The following is a 24,413-nucleotide window of genomic DNA, read 5'->3' on the forward strand; positions in this document are numbered from 1 at the left end:
CCTGGTGGTGAAACATATGACTGAATGAATGAATGAATGAATGCTCATTTAGACCTATTTGTAATTGGCAGGCTAATTTATATTTAATAAGCTGCATTAACTTCATTATTAATATGATTTGCAGCTGTTTTCCAGATAGATTTTTTTTTAATTTTTTTGGTCACACATGGCTCTTTTGATTACGAAGGTTGCCGACCCCTGGCCTGGGGAAACAGAGGAAGAACATTCATTCATTCATTCATACACCATCCAGGACCTGCCAACATGTGAGTATGTATAAAATGTGTATTAACACACAGCTGAAACTGTTGTTGACAAAAAGAAAAATAAAGTAGTCATATAACACCAGATTCATCCTTTTACTGAACAACAGTCACTGTGGCCACAAGTGACAAGTAAGGAATATGGTCAGTGCTAAAACAGAAGCATATCTAGAGAAGGGTCATAAAGTAATATCCACTATGTAACGATACCTAAGCCATACTAAGCTTAGTTAACCCCTTAAGTGTCTTGAATTAATGACTTCCAAAATCAACTTATCCCTCATGATAGTAAGACTGTCTTCTAGTAACACAGCCTGGTTTTAAACCAATCAGCGCTCTCTGTTGGTTCAAACTTTCAAGTGTCAGGACGCCCCGCTGGCCTGGGTTTAAAGTGCAGACTAAAAGCAAAAGGTGAAAAAAACTTAACAAAAAGGCCTTCAAGTGTTGCCACAACATACTTAGCATGCAGGTGTTTTCATTAGAAACATACAGAGAAATTCAAGGCAGTAGCAGTGTTTAAACACCTTGTTACTAATTCTTGGTGTAACTCTCAGTCGACCTTTTTCACAGGAGACATATTGACATATTGAAGAAGCAGCACAGGCATAATTAATAACATTAGTAATGGTAAAATCCTTCCCCAGTGAGCCACAATACTACTGAAACCTAAATGGAATGTACCCATCGCTTTCCTGCAATGACTGAGCAAAATGTTTGTTAGTTTAGATCCATTACTGTCAGAACCCTTTAACCACATTATGCCAGTGCAAAGATTTGGAAACTTTAAAGGAATAATTCACCCAAAAACATTCAAAATTGTACATAGTACTCACCTTTCTAGGCTCTCTGTGGTCCCAGGAAAAATGTTCTATCGAATAGCGTTCAGGAGAAGTGAGTGCCCAAAAAAAAAATGAAAGCATATCAGTGCAAATAGACTTCGACAGAGGCTGAACGGAAGACAGCAACAAACGTTGGGAAAATGTCCAAAAAAAACTAAGTATCTTGTATCCATTTGTTGGTTTGTGGAAATCCAAACACCTATTTTCGCACAACTATCTCTACATAATGCAGGATCATCCGAAAATGCTTCGTTCGGCAATAATTTAGATATTTGGATGATGCTGCACACTAATTTTCAGTTTTTTTTGATGTTTCATTACCTTTGTTGCTGTCTTTTGTTCAACCTCCATTCAAGGATGTTTGCACTTATATGCTGCATTTTTGCTCTTGGTAATGTAATTTAATAGAAAACTTTTTCGGGGACCACAGAGAGCCTCTGGGGTGAATCTTAGGTTTTATCAGCACAGGGCTCAAAGTGACACCATTATTAATGTTACTGATTATGCCTGTGCTTTTCCCTTTATGACCAGTCAACACATCTCCTATGAAAAAGGTCGACTAAGGGTTACACAAAAAAATTGTCACTGGTGTCAAAAACTGCCAGCATACTGTACTTTATACAGGGTTTCTATATAGTAAAATGAAAACATTTGGCTGGACTATTCCTTTAAGCAGGTGGCAAGCGTTGACGTCTCCACTGACACCCATGTTGGTCTCTTCTGCCCTCTAGTGGATAAAAACATCCTGACTGTTGCATCAGTATCACAAAGACAAACCTCAAAAAAATCAGAATAGATTTTTTTTAATTATTTTTACAAATAACTTATCTGTTACAAAGACAGTTTTCCCAGCTAAAATCAAAAAAACACTTTAGATATCCAAATTACTTTTTTTTTCTCCATTTAATAAAACATGAATAAACTGCCTCTTCACACCAAGGTGCAGATAAAGCTGAAAACTGGTTTCTTTGGATTGGAAAAAAGGAAAAAAAGTATGGCATAAGTGCTTAAGAGACAATAATTCATCTACTTTTAAATGGGTTTAAACAATACTAAAAATTTTGGTTTTAAAAATGGCACTCGGATGTGACAGAATAGATCATCAATACAAATTGGATAGTTCTAAAGGCACTGATTCAAGGCAACATTTCACAAGTGTGGAAAAAAACAAAACAAAACAAAGTAACTATTCCACAGTTAAGGTAAGTTAATGACGATAAGTAAACTTTAGAAACATCCTCATTGATAAAAGCTTAGGAGGATGACATGAGCCAAATAAAAATACGAGTATACAAAGTGGACAGTCATGTTGTCTGCTTCCAAGATGTTGTGACCTGTTGTATATAAGGCATAGGACCATCATAGAGAGAAACATATTCACTTTGTTACCTCACAAAAACCTAATTCAGGTGCATAGCAACATGGAGACTTTGAACCCAATCAGCTGTTCCAGGAGCACTTTGACATCGATCTGCGGTAACATCCTGACTGTACTTGTAAATGAGAGTCTCTCTGCACTGAGGTGTAGCTGTCCCCAAACATTAAACTTACATTCCAGTTGTCAGATAAGATGGCAGTTTGTAAATTTTGCTTTTTGACCCCTTCCCTCCCCCAACAGTCCCGACATATTTGGCGTCCTGAATAAAAAAAAGAAAAAAAAAAAAAAAAAATAGACTCCTCCATCGCCTTCCTCTTTGCTGCATCTGCAGATCGTACACAAGAAACTCAGCAATTACACAAGCGATGAACGGACCGGGCAGACGTAGCTTCATGATGACTGCGAGGGTTGTTACCGCTCTGCTCCTCTCCTTCTGCAAGGCTTCAACTCTCACAGAAATCAAGTAAAAAGCTTAAAAAGGGAGCATGGTGCTTATTCGTTTGAAAGAGGGAAACAAAACAAGACAAAAAAAGTTAATAAAGTCTATAAAGCTATACTTACAGGAAATACAAGTGATTCATAGTGTGAGGAAGAAGGCTTTCAAGGCACATTCTAAAATTATGTACAGTAAAAAGCTCAAGGGGAGTTTCTGCCTCCGTGTACTGTACACAAAGCATGCAACTTAGTTTCTTTTTTTTCATTAACTCATGACTGAAGAGACAGAAAAGGGGATAGTGAAGGGGGGGGGGGGGTGAAAGGCACGTTTGAGCGGCAGCCACACTGCCGGTTCCCCCTTTTGACATCCTCTAGAAACAGCAAACAAACTTTAAAGTCCACGATTAGTCTGTTAGTTTTCCCTTCAGGTGGAGAGCAGTGGCTGAACACAGTTCCCAATCCCCTGGTCATGCCACCACAGAGGAAGAAAAAAACCAAAATGTAATCAGCAAAAAGGCACATTGGCACCTGTGTTTTGTGTGTGTGTGTGTGTGTGTGTGTGTGTGTGTGTGTGTGTGTGTGTGCGTGTGTGTGTGTATGTGTGTGTGTGTGTGTGTGTGTGTGTGTGTGCATGTATGTGTGTGTAGGTGTGTGTATGTGTGCCGTCACACTGCAGGGCCACACTCATAATACTGTAAGTGGGAGCAGCGAGGTATCCCCAGGGTTAACGTGTCACCCGTCGAGCAGAAAAGGGGGAGGTGACCCCCCTCGCCATCTGAGTCTCGAAGGTGAGGTATCATCTGACTCTGCCAGCCTTTATGAAAAAACACAAGCTGTAAACACTATCCAGTCAAGCCTTCAGTGGACAGCATTCTACAAACCATAGAGAGGAGAAAAGAAAAAAAAAATCAAGGAAAACAGGACGCATGATGCATGATGACTACGCCCCGTCCTAGTTTTCATACAACTAGGGTGAAAAGGAAACAGAAAGGCCCTTTTCTATTCTGGTCTGGTAGAAGACAGGCGGGCAGAGGAGGGGGCGGCGCGGCCTCGTTGGCTCAGAAGTGCCGCGGGAACTCGCACTGTTCACAGCGGTTGAGGGCGGGGTGGTTGAGGAAGGTGCAGGCAGTGCAGCCCCACTGCGTCCCCTCGTCCTCCTCCTGGTCTGCGATGGGCTTCACAATCTTACTGCCCGGGTCTGTGAAGAAGAGAAGGAAGAGTCAGAATACAGAAAAAGTAGTGCAGCTCACTAAGTTTATCCATAAAATGTTGAAAACATGGACATCCACATTATTTACATTTGTGGCTGTGGTGAAGTGAACACCTGTGTATCAGTCTTGGCAGTAAAGATTTAAAGGTATACTGCCCAGGAACTCTTGCTTACTGTTTGTAAACACAACATTCAAACTTGGCCCCTCCTCCCTACACTGCTTGTACGTACACTGCAAGCTACTAATGTAGGAACCTTAAAGTTGTTGTGATGGTAAAGCCGATATTTGAGCAAGCTAACTAAGCTAACAGCTAGCACCTATTTGTCCAACAGATTGCTGGGATGATACTCTTACGTCCTGACTCAATACAATCATGATACTTGAGTATGTACTGCCATTTTAAAGTACTGCAATTCTAAGAGAATTGCGATTCAAAATTACAATTTATTTCAATTTTTGTTTACTTTTTTAGTCAAATCATACACTTCTAGTCTTTATATATTTCAGTAGCACTCTGGGACCTTACTCTGTGAAAGGTCTTATATTAAATCGACTTTACTTCCTAAAATGAACATGTACAGCAGAATACATTTAAAATATTTACTTTCTGAGGTATACTTAAACTCCTATATTTAGATGTCCCTGCTTTGTTTCTACTACACCCACCAACCAAATCACTGTGCAGAAGGTAGAGTGCATCTACTGCTAGCTAACGAAACACCTAGTAAACATGCCAGGTAGCTAACGTCACAGCTCAGCTGAGGAGGACGCCATTAGTGTTAACATCTGACGCTGTCACGAGCATGAGCCTCACATCCATGAGCAGATGCACGTTTCCTTCTGCGTGGTGATACAGTTAACAAATGTAGTGAAACTGCTCACAACAAGGTCTGTGGATTATCTTGAGTAACCAGGTCATGATGTCTGTAAAGAGACATTGCTGTTGAGTTTTTCAAATGTATTATTTTGGCACTCTGAGCACCACAAGCTGAGTGCCATCTAGTTCCATTATATTTGAGAAGGCAGGCATCTCTATGGCTGATATCTCCAACACTTGGCAACTCACACCACAACAATTTGGATTACTAAACAGCACTACAGGGCAGAGGAAAAATATGTATTTATGACTTCTGGGGTGAACTGTCCCTTTGAGATAATTAAAAGACCTGCTACAAAAAGACAAACCTATAAATCAAGAGGTGTAAAAAAAAGCTTGTGGAGCTCGTTAATGACAGGATACATGGTTGATGATAAAGGGAGGAAGACTGAAGGAAGAGGAGAAGAGCAGAGATACCAACCAAGTGGGAGAGGAGGGGGAGGACCAGAGGAGGGCTCCATCATGAGCTCAGAGGTCACATTATATCTACATCCTCTCCTGTCTGGCCCAGGGGTGATGGAGCCGAGCAAAGGGCAAGGAATGTATGGATGGATGAGGGAGGCGGATGGATGGATGAAAAAGATTGATGAGCAGGTAGGAGGAAAAGAAGGAAAGTGCAGAAATGAAGAAATCTATCAGTCATAGGGTTGAACCAATATACTGGGCTGATTGTAATGTAATGATCGACTACACCTAATGAAGGAAGCACCTCCAGCCACCTCTCTGTCAGCTCCACTAAATTTGTGCTAAATCTAGGCTCTTATGTCTATCACTCATCAAAGCGAGGAAATTACCTCACCAGTTTGTAAAGTCTCCTCTTGCCTACTTCTAGCTAGCTTCCTGCTAGTTAGCCTGGTCAAGGTTTTTAAGTGTTAACATCAGTAAACACGGAGGAGAGATGAAGAATAAATGGGCACCAGCTGAACTAGCATCCTGGTTGCCATTGTGCAATCGGGATAATAAACTGGATGACCTCCATGTGGCATCAGTTTCCAACAGGATATCCGGAAGTGTAATATCCTTTGATTCACTGAAACGTAGCTAAATCTTGGACAGTGCCTTTCAACCAGGAGGCTCTTTTTTTATATGCTGATTTTGGTGTTGGCTTTCAGCAACCCATATTGGTACAACCCTGATAAAAACAAGAATGGAACAGTGAAGTTAGTAACATTAATCTTATAGATGCTTTGTGGTCAGTACAGCTGGTTTTGCATATTGTGGCCTATTATCCAGTGTGGTTTAGTAAACACAAGCTATTACCATGCAACACCAAGATACCATGCAAGGAATGAATGAATGAATGGATGACTGAATGAAAAGTTGATATTACAAATTACAACCATATGCCTGGCTTGACCTTAGCACATAAGGAAATAAATGAAATAGATATAAACATATAAATAATCTATCAACAAGATTATAAAAGGGGCCAATGCTAATGTAGTGAATCCGAAAAGGTTAATCTAAGGAAAGTGTTCAAGAGAATGAGGAATGTCTGCACATGTGACCATGCAACCTTTTCTAAACTTACCGATAGATAAAGTACCTTTGGGTTTGGGTGGGACAGGACCGAGGAATCCAATGTTGTCATAAAAATTATGGATTGCACTGGGATTAAAGTGTGGTCCTGTAAACAGATGAAAACTAGAGTTACCGTCTTGTTGCTGTATGCCTCTGCACACCAGTCAGGTTTCTCTTACAGTCTGCTTCACACACATCTTCGACCCGGCAGCACAGAATATCGATACAATCAGAAGAGTTTCAAGGTGAACACTAAAGACTAGTGTCACCAATTCAGTTTCTGACCAAATGTCTCCCCTTCTGTTCCTGAATTATGATGCTGAATAATGGTGAGAAAAGTGTTTATGCAGAGCATTATGATGTCACAGTGAAACTGACCTTTGACCTTTGGGATATAAAATGTCATCATTCATGTCTTGGTGTGCCATATCAAATACCACTTCATGTTTCATAGCCATCACTTCTGACTGCTAGCTATACATAAACAATTAGAAAACTGGCTGTGGCGTGACAACATGGTCACATATCTCACTTTAAATCCCAGGTATCACCAGGTCTGTGACGTTAGTAAGTAACAGGCATTGTCATAAATGTGAGCCTTCCTCCACCTGTGTGAAGCAGCTGGTTGGTGGCTTGGTTTCTGTCAGCAGTGGAGTGCTGCCAGGGGGCCAATAAATCCTGTGTTACCAACCAGCAACAGGATGCAATTCAGGAAGGACTGGTAGTTAACAGTACAATGGCAGCACCTTGAGTGCGTGTGCAGAAAGGATGTGAGCAGCTGCACAACCCTCGATCCAAACTGACCTCCCTCACTCAATGACTTACTGCTAACATTATTATTATTACACAACACGTGTACATGAGCTGAAAGCCAGAATCATACCTCTTGTTTGTAGGAGATCAATTTCTTTGGTGAGGCAGTCAATGTCGATCTGCAGTAACCTGTTTTTGCATCGCAACTGCTTCATTTCCTCAATCTGAAAAAGAACGAGACAGGAAGGGATCAGCTGGTCAGCCATCACACACACAGGCAGCTCTAAGACATCCTGCTTCTAAGTCAGTGGAGCAGATCTGTGACCGTGTCAGGAGGAGAGCTGCTCCGCTTTCCCCAACTGGCTCGCCTCAGTAAACAACACTGAACCAAGGAGCTACTGAGCTCAGCAACACCAGCCAATTAACCTTCCGCAGCCACTTTCCCCCTCTGTTCACTCAAACTGTAATAACCGACAGAAACAGCTGATTCAACAAGAAGCTCAGAGTGGCACTTGATCTGAACCCGAGAGGTTTCAACAAACTCACCACTGCAAATCTAACATAAACACGAAGCTTTGCTGAAGATAAATATAAAAAGAGACATTCGCTTTATGTTTTCTTTTGAACTCTCACCATCGCCGCTTTAGCTGCACAACTTGCAGCACAGCTCCAGAATGAGCTGTGAAGTGAATCTGACAGAAACTGTGTGCTCTGTTGGTCTGAAAATATGGAACTGAATCAGCCAAATCATAAACAGACCCTGCAATCAGCATAGTTTCAGGGTGTAGGAGCATCGATAGGAATCAAGAATGGCAATGTGACCCAGATCATTTTGTTTTTGTCTGCTCAGCTTTTTATCTGTCAGTAATAACCAGAAAAAAACATTTGTTTGCAGTTGTGAAGAGAAGAACATCTCTGATGACTGCTAATAAAATCACAATGAATTTGTTTTTAAATTGACTGATCTTCCAGTAAATGATGCTTAGATTTACTTAAGATTTTCTCTTTCCCAAATTTTCTACTTTCTGTTAACTAAAGCTGATGATTATTGTTCTCAACAATAAATATCACAGTTTGTAAAAATTAGGCTTGGGCTGCAAGGGCATCCAGGGGTCTGCTGGTAAAGGCCAAGTCCTGGGACCATTGTGTTATTATATACCCACCTATCTTGTCTTACATTTTCTGTCTGCATTTCAACTGTCACTGTTAAATTAAAGAAAAAAATAATGCAACACATTTATATCTTTAAAGGCGACCTTTTATGCTTAGATACAATGTCGGATGTTCATTTTAAATAAGATATTAATAAGATAAACATACATTAAAGTAATCCTTGTGAGCAAAAACCCCAAGCTTCAGACTGTTCTGGAAAAAAAACCCCAAAAAAACACTTTTCTACTTTTGAGAAAAGCTGACATCAGCTCCTAATGGATTTCTTTATATGGTCATCTGCTCCAGGCATGCTACAGCAAGCAGCCTGAACTGCTACATGTAGCTACATGCTAACATCAGGGAAACATGTTATCTTGGTTGCAGATGTTGTTAATTCCTCACTGATTTTGGATCATATTCCTACTGAAACATGTCTGGTTCTGTTTAGAAGCTTTTATTGGAGATTCTTCCTGGTAGAATGTGCCGCTATACTCCGTTACAGTTATTCCCTGGACTGCATTGATGGTGCAGAGACACTGAGTTACAGAAGACTGGAAATGCTAACCAATCAGAGCAAGGTGGGTTAAAGAGGCAGAAGCTAAAACGGAGCGCTTCATACAGAAGGTGATAACAGGAGTTCCAGCTCAGACAGTATGAGGGGAAAAATGTGTTTTTTGACCATAAAAGTATGTAAGCATATTCTAACAGAAATTCAAAATACAAGTATGACTGAAATTAAGCATGATAGGTCCCCTTTAAAATCACCGAATTAAGCTTACAGAAGGAATTTGGGAAGCCGAGTTGGATCTCTCCAGCCGTCTCCTGGTCAGGTCGTTCTCCATCTCGTTGACCTCCTCTTTTAGCTTCTCCAGCTTCTTCTTCTTCAGTTCCAGCTCGTGCCACAGTCTCTCCATGCGGGCCTTCTGATGGACCAACAACGCTGGAGAACACACAAAGACACCACTGTCAGATTGTCTTGTCAACATTCAATCACTAGTAAACTGAACAATGTAAACATCATTTAGCATGACAGAAAATCAAAGAGGGACAATGTGCTGTACTGACTGGATTTTCAGATACGCCACAGGATGATCTCTGTATACACCAGTCAAACCAGTTTTGAGCGTAAAAACAACTTTGTGAAAGGAGAGACAGGGGAACTACATCAGATTCCTTGGGCTTTCTATCGGTCTACGTTTCATCACCTATTGTGGTAACAGCGAGAGATCAGACGTATCCCGGTTAGCAAACTGCTGCAGGCGCATTCTGCTGCACTGTTTAATACAGAACCTTAACTGTGCACATGTCCTGCTCAAGTCTCTACAGCATGTTTCCCATAATTCATTATAGTTCCTGCATCTGTTGGCAGGTTGTAACACCTCCTGCGCAGACATTCAATGATAAACAACTCTCTGGCTCTCTGCTGCTACACACAAACACACGCCACTTCACGACTTATGAGAAGATGGAGAGCGTACACTTGTTCTCTGGTCAAAATATCTTGGAGCTAAACTGCTACCTGCAAGTCACACAGTATGAGAGCACATGAACTAAATGGTATTAATATATAAACAGCCCAGCACGCGTACAAACGAATGTGAACTGAACATGACACACAGTGCATATGAACACATTGCCCTGCTTTACAGTGTTCAGCTATGATGAGGCAAATGTGCCTTTAGTTTCTCGGCAGCAGATAACAGTCTTTGTGTTCAGCTTTTTAATTTTTATTTCTATTTTATTTATTATGTGATGATGGTAGTTTAAGCTTTGTCTTCCTTCTTGGCAAACACATAGCACTATTTTTTGTCATTTTACAGTACAAAAGATGACGGACAGTCCTCTTCCTCACTCAGGCATCAACATGACCCTGTCTTACACCTGATTTGACAAACAGCCCACTCACCCACCGTTTAATTTCTCCTAACCTATCCACCAAATTAAGCTGCCAAATAGGTCCTGCAGTTACAGAGTAACACTTTTTATACCCGCAACACCTGCTTTTAATTGTTGTTTTTGAGATGCAGGAATTTGGGGAGACGAGTCACATTATTATTCAAAGGTTCACTCAATGATCTAGTGCACACGAGACTAGATTAATTATTTTTCCAAAACCTTTAAGGAATACCTCACCGCCCAAATGACTGTTTGTATATCAGTTACTAACCCTGTGTAACGTTAAATTCATAAGGAAAACAACAGCAAAATCACATCAAGACAAACATTTACAAACTCTCATGCAGTATAATCCAAGTCTCATTTATCCAGTCGTATGCTCAGTACTTCCCAAACACCTGCAATATGACTAAACCGTCTAAAACTGAACTGGAACTGAAACATAACTGTGTTCTCTTCAAAGCCAGACTCCACTGACAAAAACAGTAATTTTTCACAGGTGAACGGAGAGGCTAGTGGCCTACCCCTGCCTCAATCGGTAGTTTTTGTGTCGTTGTGTGACATTGGTGAATCCAGACTAACCCTTAAAACACTTAACCATATAATAACACAAATTAACTAGCTGATCAATGCAGTGGTAGACAGCAGCTCCTGTGTTCAGCAAGGTACCATTAACATTTTTGTAAGGAGAGTCTGGCTTTGAAGAGGGCATGGATAAGCTTCACTTTCAGTTAAGTTTTAACAAGAGTGCATGTGTTTAGGAAGTACCGAGCTTACAACTAGATAAATGAGACTTGGATTATACTGTGGGATTTGTGTGAGAGTTTGTAAACAGATGTTTTAATAAAGTTTTGCTGTTGTTCAACACGGCCCCCATTTACTTCAATTCATCAAGAATTTTCTCAATTTTTGGATTCTTCGTTCACTGTGGAGGCATGCAAGAAAAACAAAGTTTTGTTAATTAATTAAAAGTAACACAAGGTGAATAACTGATATACAAATTGTTACTTTGTGGTTGAAGTGCTCCTTTAATATCTTAGAAAAAAAACTGTAAAAAAAAAAAAAACACAAAACAAAACAAAACACGCTGTAGTCTAGCTGTGTGAGGTTACTAACCCACTATACCCACAATAACAAACACATAAAAACAAAAGAACATACAGTGTCCCGCAGGAATATGTGCAGAATCAAAGGGGTAATGTCTTATGGCACCAGATTTAATTTGTCTCATTTGAAACAGGCCTTCACTTTCCAACCAGAACCAAGTCTTCAACAAAATTATGTAATAACAATAATATTATTCTGCTGCCAAACAGTAACAGCTACAGCTCTCGTGTAAATAGTGACTGGTGATGGCTAACACATTATTGTTTTATTAACAGCTATGTGGTGACAGGTGTGTCTTTATCAGGTACAGTGCTGGTGTCAATATACATTTTACAAGCCAAAGCAGATAAAGTAGGGGGAAACTGGGCTGATGAGGGTCAACAGCAGAGGCAGCATGCCCGCTGTGAAGCCCCTCTAGGTGGTAGTCACCGCAATGCAGGAGCCACAGCCGGTGACTCACACGTAATACAGTCAAAAGCCCAAAAAAGGAAACAGCAGTGTGCTCTGACACGTTTGACTCACACTACAGAATCCACCAGTCTCAGGGGTCGTCAGAGCAAACGCAGCATTTAGTGAGGAGGACTCACGCTGCCGTCATCACGCCGGCCCTCACTGAGCGAGTCACCTTTACTTTTATCTACCTCACAGAGGCGGACATGCAGAGTGCTGTTTCTACACTAACTGAACATTAGTGGCAGCAAGTATACACAGTCTGGCTGGAGAAATACATTACAGTCAATGTTATGGAAAGAGACTTTTAAAATCACACAGTATACTTTATAGTAAAATTACTTTCTTGGCAGGAAGGGATGGAAAAAGCATTTAGACCCGCTGCTGGTAGCAAAAAAAACCCTTCACTCACAGTTAAAATGGGTCTGAAAACTGCTCTTTTTGCCTCATCACTGGGCTCTCTATAGCCACTTGACATTTGCTAAACAACCAATAAACGGCCCAAACAGCTCTAACGGGACATCAGAGGCCTACTTGGTGGAGGAATCACAGTGTAAACCATTTCTGGACATTTTTGTCTGTTTGGTCCACACTGTGGGCGTTTACCTCCTTATCTGAAGTATGTGTCCGCAAACTTACATGCTGTGAAAATAGCTTCAAGATTTCATTTTGCTGAGCAAGTTATGTCAATTATCATAAAAAATAATCCAGAGAGGAAATGAACATTGTAAAAAAAAGATTTTAAAGGGTTTGTAATTACGTTATTTACTGGTAAAATATACTTTTGAGTAAGGAGTTGTGAATATGTAATTTTTTTTTTTAGAAGATTTATTTATTTATTTATGTTTAGTCTTCTCATTTGCCTTTTTATTTCTTTTTTATTATCATTAACATTTTAATTCTACCTTTTTATGTAAAGCACTTTGAGCTACCTCTGAATATGATATGAAATAGTATGTTACATACACATACTTTCCTTGCCTTCTTTTGCATTTGCTCAGAGCCAAGGGCCAAGAAGCTGGACTTATGATCTAAGTGATGATACTCAGCATTGCTCACCTTGTGTGTACGCTGCATCATCAGAGCCCATGCTGAGTCTGCGAGGCTCACTCGGCCTCTCCCTGTGTGGCGACAGCGGGTCTGAGAGATGGAGGGGGTCTGGTTCCGCGAAGTGGTGTTCTGAGGGTAGGCTGAGGAGGTTGTTGGGCTCAAAAGTCGGGGACACAACTCCGGGGGACACGGCTGGGGGCTTATTGGGAGATACTGTGATTTTAAAAGTGTATTTGGTGTTGGGCTGAGTCACCACCACGCGTGGGGAAGAAGCTGTGCCTCCCCCTCCTAAAGAGGCACGGGACTTAGGTGGATGGTGGTGGATGTAGGCGGGGCCCATGCTCACTTGGCCCCCCATGTTCCTGGCCCCCGACGGCCCCTGCAACGGAGGGTTGGCTGAGATGTAGACTGTGGGAGGGTTCCTGCCCCCACTGTCATCACTGGAGGCGTTGGCAGAAATGTAAAACTTAGGTTGGGAGCGGGAGCCGGCTGAGGCCACGACGGCCTCCTCAGAGGGAGTGGTAGCAGCAGTAGGCGGGCTGGCAGAGATGTAAACAGTGGGCTGGCTGCGGCTCAGACCTGGGCCTCCGATGGAGAGAGGGGTGGTGGGGACAGTAGCTACCCCGGTCGAAGAGGAGGAAGAGGACGGGCAGGAGGAGGAGGTGGAGGAGGACCGGGGCCCGCTGCTTGTCCGCAGCACGGCAGTTGTTGTTGTGGAGTTGCTCCTCTGAGGAGATTCAAGTTTGATCTCTATCTGATTCTTGCGCGGGCCAGTGGAGATGTTCTGGATGTTGTACTGGCTGATGGTCGACAGGGACGTGGGCATGACAGAGGAGGACGAGGAAGAAGAGCATGAGGAGACACCGGAGGAAGAGGCCTGGCTTCCAGTGGGAAGAATGGAGGGCGCCTGGGGATTTGTCGGAGAGCTGATTGGCATGTAGACGTGAGAGGTCTGGTGGCCCTGGGTCTGGTGCTGTGAGGTATGTGAGGAGGAGGCGTGCTGAGGGCCGGACCAGGAGCTGGACAGGGAGTGGGGATGTGAGATCTGGTAGATCTGCTGCTGGGGCTGGGAGGTGGGGCTGTACTGGGCCCTGCCTCCCTGCTGCTGGTTCTGCCGGGTCGTACCGGTCTGGCTAACGTAGGGCCTGATGTAGATAGAGTTACCCTGTGGACTGCTGAGGCCCGACTGGGGGCCGCCATGTATGTGCAAAGAAGTAGGGGTGTTGCGGCCCGTCTGGATATTGGGGGCTAGCGTCACGGTAATAGGGTTGAAGCGTGGTGTCTGCTGGACACCCATAGTCGTTCCTTTGACACCCAGAGGGTAGAGTCCAAGGTGCTGTGGAGGTTGTGGTTTGCGTGTGGGCTCCATCACACCAAACACATTGATGCTGGAGGGCACCTGCACTGGGGCTGACTGGGGCTCCTGCTGAAAGAAGTCACTGTTGGGGGCCTGGCCTGTCGGGAGGGGCCCGTCACTCAGGCTGTGGGCCAGAGTCCGGCTGCCGTTCATTCTCAGGCCGTCCCGAACCGGGGACACGTGCACATTCTGTGACTGCGGGCCCAGGTTCAGCTGGGTCATGTGATTACGAAGCCTGATGAAGCTGGGGTCGTCAGAAAAGCTGAGGTTTCCTTCTTCACTGTACAGGTAGCCCGGACTGACCTGGGACAAGTATTCACAGCAGGCGTCTAAATTGTTGTTGTTCTGAAGGAAAGAGAGACAGGAAATGAAGTTATTATCAATGATTAACATTAGAATCCTCAAAGGCAACAAAGACCGTATCATCAAACAGTTACATTGTAAGTTTGCAACTCTTAACAATGACACATACAGTTCGCTAACTGACGTATAATTAAGGCTTAGGAAACACAACACACACATACATTTTTGGCCTGGTTCATTTGTTGCAGTAGGACAGTCAGACATGTAAGTACCGACAGTAAAATAAAGCAGGCTGACATGAAACAAACAAACAATGACACGATCACTGATTCACTAATGTTGAGTCATCTGTTAAATATTTGTTGTCAGTCTGTGAATTTGTTTCAGTCCTTCTACACTCATGTATTGCTCTTTTTAAAACAGCAATGCTTAGCATTAAGAACGCACCAATTTATCGGCCAAACATCTTGTTGACTGCTATCGGCCAATCTGCAAATAATATTACATTCACCGATGGCAGTAGCTGTTGTTGGGTTTTTTTTGTTATGTTACGTCGATGTTGCGCAGGCTACAAAGCAGGGCTAAAGACAAACTTCATCCTGAAGACAATAAAAACAGATCTTCCTCAGGAAACCTTCAGGACAAAAGGACGTTTTCACGCGTCTGGAGACATGAAAATTTAGTTTTTGGCGTGAAACAATTACAGTTAAGTTGTTTTTTTAATGTGGAAAAAGGTTATTATAGATTGTTTCATAAATTTGTATGACTGAATTTGTGGCAATTCAAAGGTAGAGTAATGAAGGCGAAATTACAGTTCAGTTAATTTTTGTTAAATATTAGTTTGTTTCTCTGGCACAAAAGGGGGAACAACAAAAACAACATATAAACAACAACCCCAAAAAACAAACAAACAAAAAAAACACTGCTGTCGGCTATAGGCTAAATCATGACTTTAAAAATTGGAATTGGCCCGAAAATTTATAATTGGTGCATTCCTATTAGTAGTAGAGCCCAGCTGAGCCCAAGCTGATACTGATGTCCATATTTAACAATTTAATAATTCCGATGACGATATATGCCATTATTTGTTTTGTTTTGTTTGTTTGTTTGTTTTTACATAAAATTAAACAAATTCTTATCAAAAATGGTTGTTACTGTTGTTAGAACTGTGATTAAGATATGTACAGAGCTGGATATTTTACAGTTAAAATATAATCTATTATTCATGTAATGGTTTCTAAGCACTTGCAGCTTGTTACCTGTTATACATGCTGGCACCAATATATACGCAAAAAGCAAATGACAGCTGATTTATCAGCCAGGCTTTACTCAGTCAGATCAGATGTTTGAACTTGCTCACCTGCAGAACACACTGGGAGACAACACCCTCTGGGACTTCAGGGAACTTCTGGCGCAGGTCATGCAAAACCTGAATGTCAATCTGGTGGCTTCCCTGGGCCATTCGTATGTTGCCAGGTCAGGACTGCTTGTTCTGTTCAGCGCACTGGGGCGTCAGTCGTGGCAGCAAACCGCCTTCATCTTGAACATCTTCTAAATTCAAACAAAGACAAAAAAGGAAAACATCTGATGAGAAAGTTGTCTCCATATGAAAACAACACACACACACACACACACACACACACACACACACACAGAATCCAATCTTCCTCCTTCACATCATGATACGAGCTGGAGAAGTCTGTGTTTTGTGAACTTTCAATGAAAAAGGGAGCATGTCCAAGAAGCAGGGAAGAAGCCAGTGCGGTCTATTGGAAGCCCACTCTACGAGACATCCGTCAGACATTTGAGATTGTCCATTTCATTATGCCTGGCAGCTTTAAAAACAAAATTTCACAGATCCTCAATGAGAATAGATGGCATTCATTTCAGAAGCCCTCCTCCACACACAGCTCCTTAATAAAAGAGTAGCAGAGGGAGGAAACCACCTCTGACTGACGACTGAGAAAACCACCCTTTCCAACTGATCTTAACATCAACATTCACTTATTAAGGAGAGAAGGGGGGCCAACAGTAGTCTGGTCTGGAGAAAAATCTCCACATAAAGATCTGTTAAGCTCCAGCGTGAGGCACCTCTGCAGAACAGTTGATTCCTGAGAATCAGTGTTTTATTTCTGACACTGCAGCACAAAGACAGAGCTGCAGAGCTGTTAACTGGGTTTGCTCCTGACCGTCTCACACGTAAATCTGAGGGGCATTCATTTTTATTCATCTCTTAACCCTAAATCAACCAGAGAGGAAGCTTCTCCAAAGAGTATAACGACAGTCTTTCTGAAGATACAGAGAAACTTGCGAATGGATCTGGAGATCATATTTAAAAGCAAGACAACAGTGTAGTAATGTCCTTAGTGCTCTTGAGATCCATACTGCCAATATAGAATATGACTACAACAACAGGACAATATTACCTTAAAGGACATAAAACTGCATGCTCACAAGAACTCTTACAACTCATAGGACTTTGGGTAGCCTTTACATGCAAAAACATTTCCCTTTCAAGCTCTACAAAATTCTTAGTAACATGTTTTCATTTGTTAGCATTTAATGGACATATTTGTGCAGTAATGGGACAGTCGCTAGCATAACTGTTTATCTTAATGTCACACTAAAAGGGTTACTTAAGTGACACAAGTACTTCAGCCATGTCTAACTGTCCTAACATCCCCTTTCAGAAAGGAACAATGACTAAGGAAACCCAGTGCTAATGATTTCACTATGAATGTTACACTGGTTTTCCAACTGGGATTTTATGTGGGACTATACTAATTCATCTGTTTCGTCCGGGAATGAGAAAACAATTATTCCGTCAATTATCAGAAAATTTATCAAGTTACAGGAGAGTGTTATATGGTCACTGACATGTAAGCTAACTGAGAAGCCATTATTTATCCCCCTTAAAAATGATGTCTGTTCAAATGCACATCATCTAAACCTTCCTTACCATGATGTGCTATCATCAGCTGCTCCAACATGCAAAATCTATATTTTGTCTAACCCACTTGAAATTGACTGGATGGACAAATATTAGAAACACTCCCCTGTATACCTTGAAATACAGTTCAGCCACACCACAATATACAGTAGTGTTGCCAAAAATATTGATTTAGCCGTCTACATACTGCCCAAAAAATTACAATTAAGTTGCAAAAACGCCTCTCCAACAGTTTCAATAAAGACTGAACATTATAACCTTTCTAAAGGAAGGATTATCACAGGGCTGTTGTATTAGACTACATAAGTTTTACCTGGGTAAACTCAATAAACTGGCCACTGAATATATGTTTTAAATGTTGGGTGGTGAGAAAAATGACAGGCTGGTAGGTGTTTACCGACAGTCGTGCTCAACTGTTTCCTACCCGCAATTTATCCATAAGCTATACTCATACCTGGGAGCTGGCCAAGGCAACCACACAATTACTACTAGCCACTGTGCAACTTCACCAGAGCACCCAGGGCTTTACTCAACACACTTGCCTTCCAACTGTACAGTTGTTAGACCCATGTTTTAAAAAGCTGGTTCAGGAATTCGATCTGGCACACCCTCAGGTACAAGCTCACTTCTCTAGCCATTACCCCCATACATTAAGGGACTAGAAACACAGATAAAAGTGATCAGAACAGTCATGAGAGGTTGAAAGTGTAAGTGCATGACAGCCATGTCTTGTGTTATCCCACACTTTTCTTCTAACCGCACTCTTTCGAAACATCTTCCTGTGGGAGGTTCAGATATGCCATTCAAAACATTGTGACACATGAAGCACACCCTGTTCTGCTCTACGGTGATCAATGCAGTGTGAGTGAAAGAAAAAGAAGCCTGTGGACAGCAATCCTTATACATCAGAGAAAGTGAATTTTGAGGACTGACGTAACCCACAACAAAATTTACGGACACTTGAACACACTTATTTAATGACAAGGAAAAGTCAAGTGTGTGCTTCAAATCACACCCTGATTTCTGCCAAGAAGACAAAGCATTTATCTGAGCAGATGTGCTTCTGTCTTATCTAAGCTATGAGGATGTGAAATACCATAACTGAAAAGTTGTAAACTGGCTTTGTAAAACATTTGTATGTAGCTGATAACAGGAGGAGGAGCCCTTTGGCTACTGTCAATAGCAGAGTGCCAGCTGCAAGGAGGAGCCTGAACTCTGAGAGAAGGACCTGAGCTACTAACTGATTTGTAAAGAGCTGGTTCAACATAAAGCCCCTTTCCGAGTCTAGGGTTGGATATCATTTGGTTTTTTTGGTCAATACCAGTGCTATATGATACTTTTAAAATGGTACCGGTGTCTAAATGGTCCCTGAACTGATACATTTTAAAAATGTAGGACAAAATAAAGGTCAAATATATTTAAGAACAACCTTTCTTTTAACTGCAAAGGTAAATTTGAACTTCAAATTGAACAATATATCAACTCTTAACAATTTAAAAGTATATTCAAATACATAAATATGAAAAACACAATTAAAAAATTCACCTCATAAATAAAACCTATGCCAACTATAAGAATTTAACACTAAAACAGTTACAGAACTAATAACAGCAAAATTAAATTTTGAGTTCAAATCAATAACTGGTTCCCTAAAACAGAACAGACTCAACAACCAAATATTTTCCCCTCATCTGTTCATCTGTTAAGGAGCAGCAGAGATTGTCACTCAGATGGTCCACCCCAACAGTCCATCCCAACCGAGCCTGGTCAGGTTCAAATGCGAGGCTAACTTAGCTTGTTAACTTCAGGGCTAACCCCCTTCACTTCAAAAAACAGCAGGCAAGCAAGTCACAGGAACTTAGCTTGGATCAAGTTGTAGCATTTATCAACTGACAAAAAGACGGACAAGCAAATTTTCACTTGGGACTCCGTCAGTAGCTATTTCGACTCTTTCTCATCTGCACCATAAATTTTGTCCATCTTCATCCAAGCAGCGTTTCAACACGTTTCACATAGTCCGCCCCAAGTATTAAAGAGAGACTAAATAAGAAAGAGATTTAAAAAAGAAGAAACAACCATATATTTACTAACCCAGTTTTCCAGCGTTTCGTAAAGAGGAACGCAACACACCAGAAGAAACAACAAAACAAAGCATACTTGTCTACTGGCTATAGGAAAGGAGCTTATCATCTTTTCTTATCAGGTTTTCCAGTGCTTAAAAAACCCACTTATGCACCCTAAATTTGGTGGAAAATTGGTATAAGAGACATGATTGAACACAGAATGTAGGCTGCATCTCTCTTTTTCTGAGTTACTATCAAGCCCCATGTGACAGAGAGAACTCACTGACATCTGATCCGGATCAGTCATTGCTCTTTTTTTTTGTCTTTTGCAACACAAGGAAATCGAACGTTTTGCAATTATGCCACCAGACTGTGGAATTCATTTTGCGTGTTTCAAAAAAGAAGTACAAAACGCAGCATGGAAAGCCTCTAAATGCAAACCAGAGGAGGACAGTTTGTTATATCTCAGATTACATGTTTAGAGCAAAAGTTACTGCCTCCATTAAAGTATCCTTCCTCTCCTCCAGCAGATTAAGCCTACAGAAAATTAGGCTTTTAAAGTGTTCAACTTCACACGCTACTAATGGAGCCAAACACATTATCAGTTTAAAACTACCTGTTTAAATTACAGGCCGATACCAGACATCACAGCACAGACCTAAGACCAACAGTCAACCATTCAGGCCGCGCTCAGGATGCCGGGCAGCTCAACCATTGTGGGAAAGGAAATTCACTACTTGGCGGCTGACCCACTTACAGGTCAACAGTGCGGTTAGATTGTTTCCTGGCTTCAAAAACAAAAAGGTCCACACCTCTTCACTGTACGTAATTATAGGCCCGCAGCCGGCCCAATGTGTGGGGGTGGCTCCGAGGGGGGCAGATTAGTCCTTGCTGTCCCTGGAGGAGCTGGTGGAACAGGGCCTGAGGCAGCGCCATGCTGCCAGCAGAGATAGAGACAAAGCTTCTATTGCTGAGGCTGTTATTCACCGTGCCAAAGCATTGACCCACAGTCCCACTCTCATTTCTAGAAGTAGCAGGCCTGCCATGCTCCATCAATGGGCTCATTCACTCTGCCAGAGTGAATGCACCTAAAAACGTCCAATTTAATTAAAGCCTAAATAAAATGTATAAATAATCAACAGGAGTCTTTGGCAGAAATATCAGCCCAGCACCTGGCGCTGTGGCCACTGTGATAGCCCACACTAAACTAAGTGGTGTAAACAAAGGGGCTACACATTACTGGGAACAAAAAACACACAACAAAATGTCATGCCATTCTCCCGTCAGCATGCAAAGACTGGACGCTCTGATTTTGATTGTTTGGGACAGTACTGATCTCATCAAACCGAATCTTCCGACGAATTTGCGGAAATGGTAGTTCAAATATGATAAACAGTGAATACAGTCGAAACGGTATAGATCCCTTCTGAACTTCAATCAGAAACATCCTCTGCGGCTTTAAGGAGCAGCCCAGCGGCACTGCATGGAATGTCTAGCTGCTATGTCTTGGTCCAGCAAAATTTAAACAAATAAAGGGACTAATTGGCAGTGGACGCTGTTGAGGGCTGCTGGCAGGCGCCCCAGTCTTCCAAAGAAGCAACGGACATGCTCCTGTGTGATTGTGTGTGTCTACTGCACACACTGACACATGCATGTATGAACATTCAAAAGAATGTCCAACTGCAGAGCAGCTTACAAACCGTGATTACTGCTTCAAGTTCTCAAAGGACCAATATGCAATCACATGCATGAGTCATGATCTTATTTTCACAACAAAGCCAACATTTCCACTTGAGAGAGAGAGTAATGTTCCACCTGTGAGCTGCTAATAAGTCAATTCAAAACCTCAAATGGTTATTTACGCCTGTGACTGAAAAGAATGTGCTTGTTAAGGATCAAAGAAAAGTATCCAAACTAATAACATATTGCTCGGGGTGAACACTGATATTGTTAACTGCCATCAGTTTATCGGCAAGTAAGACGACATTCACCAATGGCAGTGGTCGATTTTTTTCTGTTGCATCACATAAATATTGCACAGAACACGTTAGGACAAACAGAAGTCTTACCAGGATGCCTTCAAGAACAAAAGTGCGCAGTAAACTCACTGTCGATGTGTCAGGAGACGCACCGTATTGTATCCCTGATAATGCCACACTGTGAACAATAAATCTGTGTTGAAATCAGCAGGAGGAGAGCTAGTTAACGTTAGCTGTTAGCAGCCAGTGGCTTCAACCAACAGCTGGCGGAGGTTGCACTGAGTTGCATTATAATGCATTTAAGTTCTGTCCAGTTAAAATTAGAACTGGACGAAGGTAAATTATAAGGATCGATCTCATGATGTATTCAAATATAAAGTTTTTGTCAAGAAACTTGAATAAAAAGTTGTTTGAATGAGACATTTGTTGATGTGTTCACAGCAATGTGAAATACTGTAGATATCAGAGCAGGAATTATGATATACAGCAGCATATATAGTAAAAATGCATTTGAAGCAGTTTCAGAGAATAGGTTTTTACAAGAAAGAAGGTTATTTTAAAGATTGTTTCGTACATGTGTATGATTGAATTTGTGTTAATTCAAAGGTAGTGTAGTGAAGGACTGAATGAGTTAAAACAGTTATTTTTCATAATGATGATGTCTTTGTTTCCCTGACACAAAAAGTGGAATAAAAAAAAAACGACAAAAAGATAAACAGAAATACCGACAAGGAAAACCCAATTAGTATGGGCATCAGCCATATGTTATTGCTAACATCAGCGTTAGTATCGGCCCAGAATTTCACAAGCATACATCCTTAATCAATATTGATCCATTACATTTGTTGGACTACATGATGTTTAAAGATAAACAGTTTTGCTAGGCTCTAATGGAGGCTGGTTTCAGCTGTGCAGTGTGGTGCACCTCAGATAGCAGCCCTGATGGAAACAAGCAAACAGCAGCAGCAGCCTCACAGAGGGTCTGCTACACTTTCCCTCATGCCATTCCTTCTTCATTTTTCTGTGAACTACTCATATGCACTCGTCGTTCTTAGAGAATGCAGCTTGATTCATATGGGGTTTTTTTTACATTTCATTCTGATTCGATGACTCTGTAGAACCACAGGCCATACCTTGCCTCCCACGGAGCGTAGGAACACACAGAGGCCTGCATGGAAACTTTAGCGAGGAGACTAGTCTTAACAGAAGAGCTTTTCAAGTCATCACAAAAGCTGTGACCCACTGAATCAAAGTGATTTCCCACCATATTAATGTCAGACTAAAATAAACTTTAAGATAAACTGCAAGTGTGTCATCAATGGAAACTTGAAACAGTTGTGCATCTTCAACAAGATTGTCTTAAAACATCCTGAAACTTCATCTTGAAAGGTCAGGCCATGCTGAGAGCGTAAATCTCAAATCTTATTACCAGTTTATGTGCTCAGAATGAAAAATTCTCCACATTACTGAGATAAATACATTTGAGACAATAACATTTTCCTTAAACAATTTACATTCATCATAATAATGACAACACTAGTACACAACAGATTTACTCTAAGTATGTTGGGCTTGCACATGAGCCCCACACATGAAGCAGTTCTTTTGTTCCAGGCGATGTCTCCAGAACAGAAACAAACCACACTTTATGTGCAGAACCCAAATTGCACTCAACTGTGCCATGAAGCCTGGGCCTCACAGCGCACACAGAGCTGGGATCAGCTCTGCAAGACAGCCTGCTCGGCTTTTAGTTGCCCACTTTTGAAAACAGGGGTTGGAGAGTGTTTTGTGTGCAAGCGTGTGTATGTGCGTGGTGGTGGTGGGGGAGTGTGTGTGCAGGAAATCAAAAATTCTTCAGTGCCGCAGCCTGCAGCTGGTGGTTTATTGGAAGCAGGCAAGGGCACCAGCTCCCCAGGTCGACCAACCCCTCCCAAGGCACTGTGGGAAACTGGGAGGTCTTAGAAACATGGAGGAGCGCCTCTCTCCTGGCTCTCTGTGCCAGTCCAACTTTTTGTTTTCCGCTCTAAACACTGTAAATATCGGTTAAAAAAGCTGCCAGGCCAGTTGTGTCTCTCTTGGCCGTATAAGGAAGGAAGAAGAGGAAAGGGGGGTATTTAGAAGCGGTAAGTAGGTGAAGCTGTTGGGCGCTTGCTGCAGCTTGCTTTTCTGTGTGTGTGTGTGTGTGTGTGTGTGTGTGAGTGTGAGTGAATATGTGCTTGGGCTCAGACACTAGTTGACTCCGACCTCCCTCCCCCTTTCTCCTCCTCCCCTCCTCCTCCTCCTCCCACCTCTTCAACACAAGATTTCTGTGGGCAACAAAATGCTGAGCTCATCCAGCAGCTCCTTAAAGTACAAATATGTGAGTTCCATCATGGAGCCTGACAGCTGCTTTCACCTGCAGTCACCTCAACAGCGAGCAAAATGTTCTCAGGCCTTTCACCAATTAACAGGTCCAATTAAAGGTGCAACTGAGACAATGTTGTTGGCTGAGAATAGTGGTTCCCAACCTGGGGGTCGGGACCCCTCAAGGAGCTGCACAATTAACACACAAGATAATTGTCAATATAGGAATATGACTTCTCTCATCTTTGCATCTTTACTGTGAAATAACAACGGCCAGTTGTACTTCTTTAGGCTTCAGCCACTTAAATGAAAGTCTGAGAAGGGAATATTACTCACAATCCAGACAAGGTTGGTCATGTGTAGACATTTATTTAAACTTTATTTAAAGGTTTTCAAGCCAAAAAGGTTGAGAACCATTGGCTTAAAAGCTTTACGCAGTGCGGTATAAATGACAGGAAATGCAAAATACTCACCTGCAAATATTGT

The 24,413-nt window shown here is 41.8% G+C and overlaps 1 protein-coding gene across 5 annotated transcripts in view; it reads right to left on the reverse strand.

Annotated features, from left to right (window-relative positions):
• Positions 1-1,889: 1,889 nt before the first annotated feature.
• tab2 (TGF-beta activated kinase 1 (MAP3K7) binding protein 2) overlaps positions 1,890-24,413 on the reverse strand; it is a 49,481-nt gene continuing 26,957 nt past the window's right edge. The window contains exons 2-8 of one of the 5 annotated variants that reach the window (XM_049590023.1): positions 15,953-16,140; positions 12,942-14,634; positions 9,209-9,369; positions 7,408-7,501; positions 6,535-6,630; positions 5,425-5,505; positions 1,890-4,113 (exon numbers count right to left, since the gene is read on the reverse strand). In XM_049590023.1, coding sequence (XP_049445980.1) covers positions 3,974-4,113; positions 5,425-5,505; positions 6,535-6,630; positions 7,408-7,501; positions 9,209-9,369; positions 12,942-14,634; positions 15,953-16,054 — 2,367 coding nt within the window. In that variant the 5' untranslated portion in view covers positions 16,055-16,140 and the 3' untranslated portion in view covers positions 1,890-3,973. Of the gene's footprint in view, positions 4,114-5,424; positions 5,506-6,534; positions 6,631-7,407; positions 7,502-9,208; positions 9,370-12,941; positions 14,635-15,952; positions 16,144-24,413 lie in introns of all 5 variants that reach the window. The other 4 variants (XM_049590024.1, XM_049590022.1, XM_049590026.1 and 1 more) reach the window with 4 other exon arrangements.

This window comes from Epinephelus fuscoguttatus, linkage group LG11, assembly GCF_011397635.1.
Source record: "Epinephelus fuscoguttatus linkage group LG11, E.fuscoguttatus.final_Chr_v1".
Lineage (NCBI taxonomy): Eukaryota > Metazoa > Chordata > Actinopteri > Perciformes > Serranidae > Epinephelus > Epinephelus fuscoguttatus.